At 43.5% G+C, this 8,632-nt stretch overlaps 1 protein-coding gene across 1 annotated transcript; it reads left to right on the forward strand.

Moving 5' to 3' along the window:
- Positions 1-1,259: 1,259 nt before the first annotated feature.
- Positions 1,260-3,137, forward strand: LOC147629890 ((R)-mandelonitrile beta-glucosyltransferase-like). The gene is made up of 2 exons (XM_086810880.1): positions 1,260-1,904; positions 2,012-3,137. Exons 1-2 carry the CDS (start codon positions 1,388-1,390, stop codon positions 2,998-3,000), a joined length of 1,506 nt encoding a protein of 501 aa, XP_086667006.1. The 5' UTR covers positions 1,260-1,387; the 3' UTR covers positions 3,001-3,137.
- Positions 3,138-8,632: the final 5,495 nt, after the last annotated feature.

Raw genomic sequence — 8,632 nt, forward strand, 5'->3', positions numbered from 1 at the left:
ACCCACGCAAATGAAATCTCTCTCTCTCTCTCTCTCTCTCTCTCTCTCTCACACACACACACACACACACACACACACACACCAAAAAAACTTATTGTTAAATATGGCCTTGAAAGAATTACAAATATCGACTTTAAAAAAGCCGTGGATTTTTTTAAACCACATTGGATGGGTCCTCTACCCTTGCATTATGCATAAAAAGGATTGTATTTTCTTACCCAAAATTATGAGGGTACTCTGCTCGAGCCCCGGATACTGGAAATGGATGTAATGTGGTGTGCATTGAGTTGTGCACGCATGGGCGTGACACTTTGTAGGTTGGTTCCCTCACTTAGGTACATGGGTGTCCAAAAAGCACTTGGGTGGCTCTGCTCGAGCAAAATGGTGCTTGAAACAGACTTGAGATGTCTAGGTTAGTTAGATACATGTACACACACTTGTTGAACACTCCAATTTGTATTGAGAAGAAGTGTTGAGGTTGGCAACACCAAATTGTTGGGGGTGAGAGGCGAGTTGGTCAAATTGGTTGGAGAGATGGTTAGTTCACACATCTAATTTTACATTGAAGAGGGGTGTTGAAAAATGTGTAATGTAAAATTAATGAGTTATTTGGTTGAGTGTTTGAATGCACCCTAGAGGTGCAAGATATTGTGGAAAGATAAGAATGCCACATAAGATATTGTCAGAATGGTGAGAACCACCGTAAAAGAATGTGGAAAAGGAGTTACCACATGGCATGATAATGTATAAAGGAGATCGGGTCAATGGCTATGTATATCAGAAGCCTTTCATTGTATAGTTGATAGACATATTGCAAATACAAGGTGTTGAGTGTGCCTATCTTGTCTTTTGCAATTAACATTATAGAGTTTCTTGATTACTATGAGCCTCCTTAAGCATATGGTTAATATGTGATTAGCACTAGGCTCAACAAGATTCTCTCTTTTTTAATAGTCCTCCTCCTCTTTTTTCTCTCCCAAATCTTATGAGTCTCCTTAAGCATATGGCTAATATGTGATTAGCACTAGACTTAGCAAGCTTCTCACTTTTTTAAGAGGCATCCCTCCCTCTTTTTTCTCTCCCAAAATCTTTTTCTCAAGAGGTACCACGTGGTAGCTCACAGCTGGAGGGAGAGCTGCCATGTGGCAATAGAGAGTGAAAAATGAAGAAGTAATATAGATAATAAAAGCTGAGAGAGACGCAATGGACTTTATTTACGTAAGGAGTCCCTGTATTTTGAAGGCGATTACTGTGTGGGGCAATGCTCGAGCCTAGAAGAAAAGCTATCCTGCTCTATCATTGATATATCTTCAAAGGCCGTAAAGTTTTAGCCTTCTTGGTCATTGGCGGGAGGAAGAGACAGAGAAAGAGAGAGAGTGTGAGAGTCATGGACCAAGAAAAGAAACCTCACGTAGTGATGTTTCCCTTCCCAATACAAGGCCACATCGTGCCCATGATGCATCTAGCTTCCAAGCTTCTTCATCATGGCTTCATGATCACCTTTGTCCACACAGAGTTCAACTTCTCTAACATCTTCCAATTAGACGCCTCTGGAAATTCCTCATCAGCCTCGGCCTTTCATCCCCTCCTCCGCTTCATCACCATCCCAGATGGGCTTCCTCCTTCCCATGGCCGCCAGGAGGAAGACCCTATGTTGTTCACTTCTTGTATAGACTCCCTCACACCCTCGTTTGAGCTTCTTATGGCGGAGATCGTATCCAGCACCCCTCCTCTCTACCCAGTCTCCTGCATCATCTCCGATGCTGTGTGCTCCTGGATGCAGGACGTTGCCAACAAGTTTGCCATTCCAAGGGTGGCTCTGTGGACCATACCAGTTCACGCCATTTTGATATACTACCATCAAACGCTCCTCCTTGCAAAGGACATCATTCCCTTCGGCAAAGGTAGACTGCAAATCTCGCATTTTGCAAACGCTTAATTATATACTTGACAGACTACGTCGTAAGATTGACGAAGTCTATAGCCGGGTTAATTTTTGCGTTTCTCGTAGGGAAGGAGGACGGCGGCGCTGCTGAGCGGCTAATCGATTGCGTCCCGGGCGTTACCCCATTTCGAGCTTCAGATTTGATTTCCTTTCTACAACTCAATTTAGAAGACATGTCGAAGCCTTTTGCTGATTGGATTCTCAAGCGAGCGCACCGCCGCTCCAACGAAGCGCTGTGGAACCTGGGCAACAACATCTATGAGCTGGAGAAAGATGCAGCAGACGCCTTCCACGCAGAGGTGGGGTCGTTTCTGCCAATAGGTCCGCTCTGCTTGCCTGATGGCCGTTTATTGGAACAAAATATGCCGGCTCTGCCCAAAAGCTTGTGGGCGGAGAACCGTACCGACTGTCTGAAGTGGCTGAACGCGCAGGACCCTTACTCGGTGGTGTACATTTCTCTGGGCAGTTTTGTGACGCTGTCTGAGGAGCAGCTGGAGGAGATAGCCCTGGGCATCGAGGCCAGCGGGCACCCCTTTCTGTGGGCGGTGAGGGAACGTGAACGGAAATCCGACAAACTGGCGGCCTTTGAAGAGCGCGTCATGATCAGGAGTAATGAGGAACTCGAGCTGGGTCGAAGAAAAGGGATGGTGGTGAGGTGGGCGCCGCAGTGGGAGGTCGTCTCGCATGCTGCCGTGGGGTCTTTCCTCACACACTGCGGTTGGAACTCTTTGATGGAGGGTTTGAGCGCGGGAGTGCCAATCCTAGCCATAGCGGGCGGCCTCGCGGAGCAGAGAATCAACCAGCACTATGTCGTCCACGTTTGGAAGGTGGGTGTGGAGTTGAAGGCAGGCAGGGCAGATGGCCTCGTTGAAAGGCACATCGTGGAGAGGGCTACTAGAGATTTGATGTGTAGCAACCCTCAAGCCTCAGCCTTGAGAGATGCTGTTGCCGAGGTTCAAAGCATGGCCATGCGTGCCCTTGAGCAAAATGGTGACTCGTGCACCAATCTACAAACCTTCGTGAAAGACATCGCACACAGAGCGCAAAGTATCTAAGGCTAATTTCCCACGGCCAAGCATTTAGTACATCTAATTTGCTGTCCTTAGTGTGAGGAGCCAATAGGAAAACCACATAGTACTAACTTCTATGTATGTTGTCAAGTTTTTCAACCTTATTAATAAAAACAACTACATCAATCTCTCTTTCTCTCTAGGATCCCAATCACGAAGGATCTCTCCTTTGCTCGTCACCATCTACGATTTCAACTATTGGTTTATATATATCGTATCTAAAACTAATTGCAACTCTAAGTGGTTTCTCTCTCTCTCTCTCTCTCTCTCTCTCTCTCTCAACTTGATGACCATATGACGCTTGACCCATCATGTGCACACATTTGCAATGGACTGGTCAGAACAATATTAAAACGCGTGAATATGGTTGTAGTAGCTTTGTAGTTGCAAACTTGTAAGGTAAGTTGGGTGCGTGATTCTATCCTATCTGCAATAGCAAGATTACTAGGCATACAAGCAGTAAATTCACTCTATACATCAATCTCACAAACAAACCCACACATGAGGCATATATGTCTACTATACCACCACAATCCTCATCACTAACTAGAGTTCCATAGCCTTCATTATTGGCCTTTGCCGCCGTGCCTTGTAGAGCTTTGCCATGGCCATGGGTTCTCCACACGGATCCCACAAAGGAAAACACACTTTTTCCTCATATAAGAATTTCTCATGGTTTTTAGAATGGCAAATTTATCATCACTCGTAGTTGTTTGGGAGTTATGAATTTTTGTAGGCATTAGTTATCATAGCTCAGCACGATGTAGTTCATGTTTTGAAAGGGTTCGGAGTTGAAGACATGCATGGAAGATGCACTCGTTGAAAGGCACATCGTGAAGTGGGTTATTATAGATTTGATGTGTAGCAACCCTCCCTCACTCCAAACCTCAGCCTTGAGAAATGCTACTATATTGAGGTTCAAAGCATGGCCATACACACCCCTTGAGCATGCTCTTGAGAAAATTGGTGAATCATATACCAATCTATAAACCTTTGGGAGGACATCACACACATGGTGCAAAGTATCTTAGCGTAATTTTTTGTGATCAAGCATTTTTTTCATCTAATATTGTCCTTAATATTTATGAAAAATGGACATTCATTAATCAGTGTGAGGTGCTAATAGTAAAACCTCATGGCGTTAAGTATATTATTAAGTATTTCAACCTTGTTACTAAAGGGTTTTCTAATTGTCATCTCATAATTACTTGGAGATTGCATGCATGGTCAACCAACTGCATTCTCTTAGGACACGATGGCATGTGCACACATTTGCAATAGAGACCATGACAATGTTAAAACATAATCATTAGGCTTACACTTTGAAGGTAAGTTGGGTGATTCATTCTTAACCATTGTATACACCAATATCACAAATAAACTCCACACATAAGGCCTATATGTCCACCACACCATAAGCCTTGCCAACTAGAGCTCTATAGCCTTCAATATTGGCTATTGTCATGCCTTGAAGAGCTCCCCCTTGGCCTCGAGTTGACTATGGAAGAGAGAAGTATGTTATGAATTTAAATTTTTGAAACAAGCTTATTTTAGAAAACATTCAAGAGTGTACTAAAGTAGGTAAGACTACTGCCAAGTATAGGTGAATTAAAGACACTCTAGGTACGTGGTGGATGTCATATTAAAGACATTATCCTCTAAATATAGGTAAAAGGGACATGCTCTAAATATAGGTAAAAGGGAGACATTTAATATAGATATTTGTCTTTACTATTAAATTAGTTAAATCACTTTGATTAAGAAGAGTTAATCCAATCCTTACATGGTCATTTTTGGGCCGAATGAAGCCTAACCCCATCTAATCCCATGAGTTAGCCACCTCAACCACGTAGGTAGAGAAGTTTAGTGTCATTTTTGTTTTATGTTTGGGGGTTTGTGCTCGAGTACAAGGGAGACTAATCCAGTCGGCACGGTTTACAAGGTTACATGCATATTGAAAACATACACATTGATGTGTAATATGTGAAGGTCGAGAAGTAGGTGTTAATAATTTCTCGACTTTCACATATTGTAGCTAATCACTTTTTCCCATGATCATCAACATCATGAATATAATCACTTCTAATAAAATAAAATGTGTATTACCATTATGCAATTCCCTTAGGTCTCTAGGACCAATTACTATAGGTCCTACAAAATGAGTTAGTTACCTTGGACTCTCTTTTCACACGGCTAGTGTTACTGGTCTCTCTCGAGGATTGCCTTGTCTAGTTTCTGATTTGAAGTGGAAAAATCAATGAGGAACAAGGACTAGTTTCATACGATTAAAATGACCATTCAAAGAGCATCTCACTCTATCCACCATTGTTAGGTGTGGCTCAAACCATCGACGACCGACCATTCAAAGAGCATCTCACTCTATCCACCATTGTTAGGTGTGGCTCAAACCATCGACGACCGACCATTCAAAGAGCGGCTCACTTTATCAAACATTTTTAGGTGAAGCTCACACCATCAATCCATATTTTCTAAACAAGAGTACAATTTTTTTTCAACTTCCAAACAACATTTCCACATTCACATCATCATTGACAGATTGTGTTGCCAATATAGAAATTTCCTTCGTCTTCCTAAAATCAAAAACTTGATCTCAATTTTCAACTTCATTGATGATGCCAAAATCTTTAGGGGAAACTTAGTTTTTGAGTTCTTTAGATGATTTTATTAGCTAAGGCATTAACTAGATTAACTAACTGAATTTGATTCCCTTGGTAATGTATTAAAACCTAAGAGAAGCACCAACCTGATTTTTAAGTGGTCGAAAGTTGGCCAAGACTTGTTGAGACTTGAAACTATCATGGGGTCTAATTATTCCATTGATTGCGATGTGAATGTGAATCTCTATTTAATCACACAAGAGGAACCACAGACCACTTCATTATTGCATTCAAAGAAATACTCCTTGATGTTAGATTCACAAGGAAGGGTGCCAGAGTTGTTCCAACTTAGGAAGAAGATAATAAATACTCGATATAAACAAGTTTGAAAATGCTAGACCCTATTATTTTTTATGTAAGAAATGCGCCTAAATCCAGTCCTTCATACCAAATTGGTCATATGGTAGGTGCAATGACCCACCACCCCTCAATTCCTATTGGTAGCCAAGGAATCCTATTATCTTTGATTTACCATTGCTAGGTTCAGTTATTGGGACGACTCAACACCGCCGGATGACAGAGATCAAGAGCCTGAGGTGCCTCTAGAGATTGAGTGGAGTGCACACGAGTTTGATGCATACCAGAGAGTCCTTCAAGAGAGACAGCTCAATGCATGCGAGTGTGTGGGTAGTGCTGGTCCTAGTGTCACCTCAGGTGATGGTGTTGGCAGTAGTGCTGCTTCTCATGAGAAGCGTGTCCTTACAGCAAAGGAACTTACATACGCAGAGTGGCAGGCACGTACCATTGCTGATTACAGATTTTGGGTTTACAGACAGATGTCTTGCAGTAGCATGACGTAGAGAGAGGGAGAGGGCTATAGCAGCTTATGAGACTCGTGAGCTCCGGAGTACACTAGCACTAACTCATGATCCTGCCTTTAAGGCAGACCTCCCCGCAAATATTCGACAACCCCTACAGCCAGCAGAGCCTCCTCGACGTGCACAGTAGCCTCGACGTGCACGCCGACCACCAGTCATCACAGATGACGATATTGATTGGGTTCCCGTGATAGTGACTAAACCCGGACTAGCTGGATTAGCTCACTTACATTGTACTTAGATCACTTACATTGTACTTAGATTTATTGGCAGTGACTAAACCTCAGACTAGCTAGGGTAGCTCATATTCATTATGCCTTGATCTTTTGAGTTGGTAGCTAAACCCAAAGTAGCTGGGTTAGCTCACATTCTGATGTACTTATTTGATGTTTATATCATTATGAGTTTTTTCATTATTGAGGATCATTACATTTTAGTTGATGTTCATGGTTTTTTTTATTTTTTAACACTTTGGCTATCATATTGTTTAATGAAAATCCCCATGCCATCATACCCAAACATGCTCCGATGGGGACCAAACTTTGCAAGCATGTGGGGGGGTATGGGGAAGAGCAAGATTTTCCATGGCCTCTTAAGCACCAAGAGACTTGAAAAATCCACACTGGGTGCTAATTACTAACCCAAACATGCTCCGATGGGGACCAAACTTTGCAAGCATGTGGGGGGGACCCACCCCCACAGGCTTGAAAAGTTTGGTCACCATTCGGAGTATATTTGGGTTAGTAATTAGCACCCAGTGTGGATTTTTCAAGTCTCTTGGTGCTTAAGAGGCCATGGAAAATATTGCTCTTCCCCATACCATCGTACCTAAACATGCTCCGATGGGGACCAAACTTTGTAAGCATGCAAGGGGGGGACCCACCCCCACATGCTTTGCAAAGTTTGGTCCCTACCATCGGAGCATGTTTGGGTTATTATTTAGCGTCTAGTGTAGATTTTTCAAGTCTCTTCGTGCTTAAGAGGCCATGGAAAATCGGGGTCTTCTCCATACCATCCTACAACCCAAACCTTCTGTGCGATGGGGACCAAACCTTGCAAGCATATGGGGGCACCCACCCCCACACGCTTGCAAAGTTTGCCACCATCCGAGCATATTTGGGTTAGTAATTAGCGCCCAGGTGCGGATTTTGTAAGTCTCTTGGTGCTTAAGAGGCCATGGAAAATCCAGGTCTTCCCCAAACATGCTCCGATTGGGACCCACCCCCACATGCTTGCAAAGCTTAGTCCCCATCGGAGCATGTTTGGGTTAGTTCTTAGCGTCCACTACGGATTTTTCAGATCTCTTGGTGCTTAAGAGACCATGGAAAATCCTAGGTTTCCCCATACCTTTGTACCCAAACATGCTCTGTTGGGTGATTAAACTTTGCAAGAATGTGGAGGGGACCTATACATGCTTGCAAATTTTAGTCCCCACTATTGGATCATGTTTGGGTTAGCTCTTAGCGCCCAATGTGGAGTTTTCAAGTCTCTTTGTGCTTAAGAAACCATGAAAAATCCGGGTCTTCCCCATACCATCATACCCAAACATGCTCTGATGGGGACCAAACTTTGCAAGCATGTGGAGGGGACCTACCCTCACATGCTTGCAAAGTTTGGTCCCCATCAGATCATGTTTGGGTTAGTTCTTAGCGCCTAGTGCAGATTTTTCAAGTCTCTTGGTGCTTAAGAGGCCATGGAAAATCAGGGTCTTCCCTATATCATCGTACCCAAACATGGTCTGATGTGGGGACCAAACTTTGCAAGCATGTGGAGGGGAGACCCACCCCCACATGCGTGAAAAGGTTGGTCCCGATCGGAGCATGTTTGGGTTAGTTTTTAGCGCCTAGTACGGATTTTTCAAGTCTCTTGGTGCTTAAGAGGCCATGTAAAATCTGGGTCTTCCCCATCCCATTGTACCCAAATATGCTCCGATGGGGACCAAAATTTACAAGGATGTGGGGGAGACCCACCCCCACATGCTTGCAAATTTTGGTCACCATCAGAGCATATTTAGGTTAGTAATTAGCGCCCAGTGTGGATTTTTCAAGTCTTTTGGTGCTCTTGAGGCCATGGAAAATCCCGCTCTTCCCCATACCATCATACCCAAAAATGCTCCAATGG

Source organism: Cibotium barometz, chromosome 17 (genome assembly GCF_041138505.1).
Source record: "Cibotium barometz isolate CiBa-2024 chromosome 17, ASM4113850v1, whole genome shotgun sequence".
NCBI lineage: Eukaryota > Viridiplantae > Streptophyta > Polypodiopsida > Cyatheales > Cibotiaceae > Cibotium > Cibotium barometz.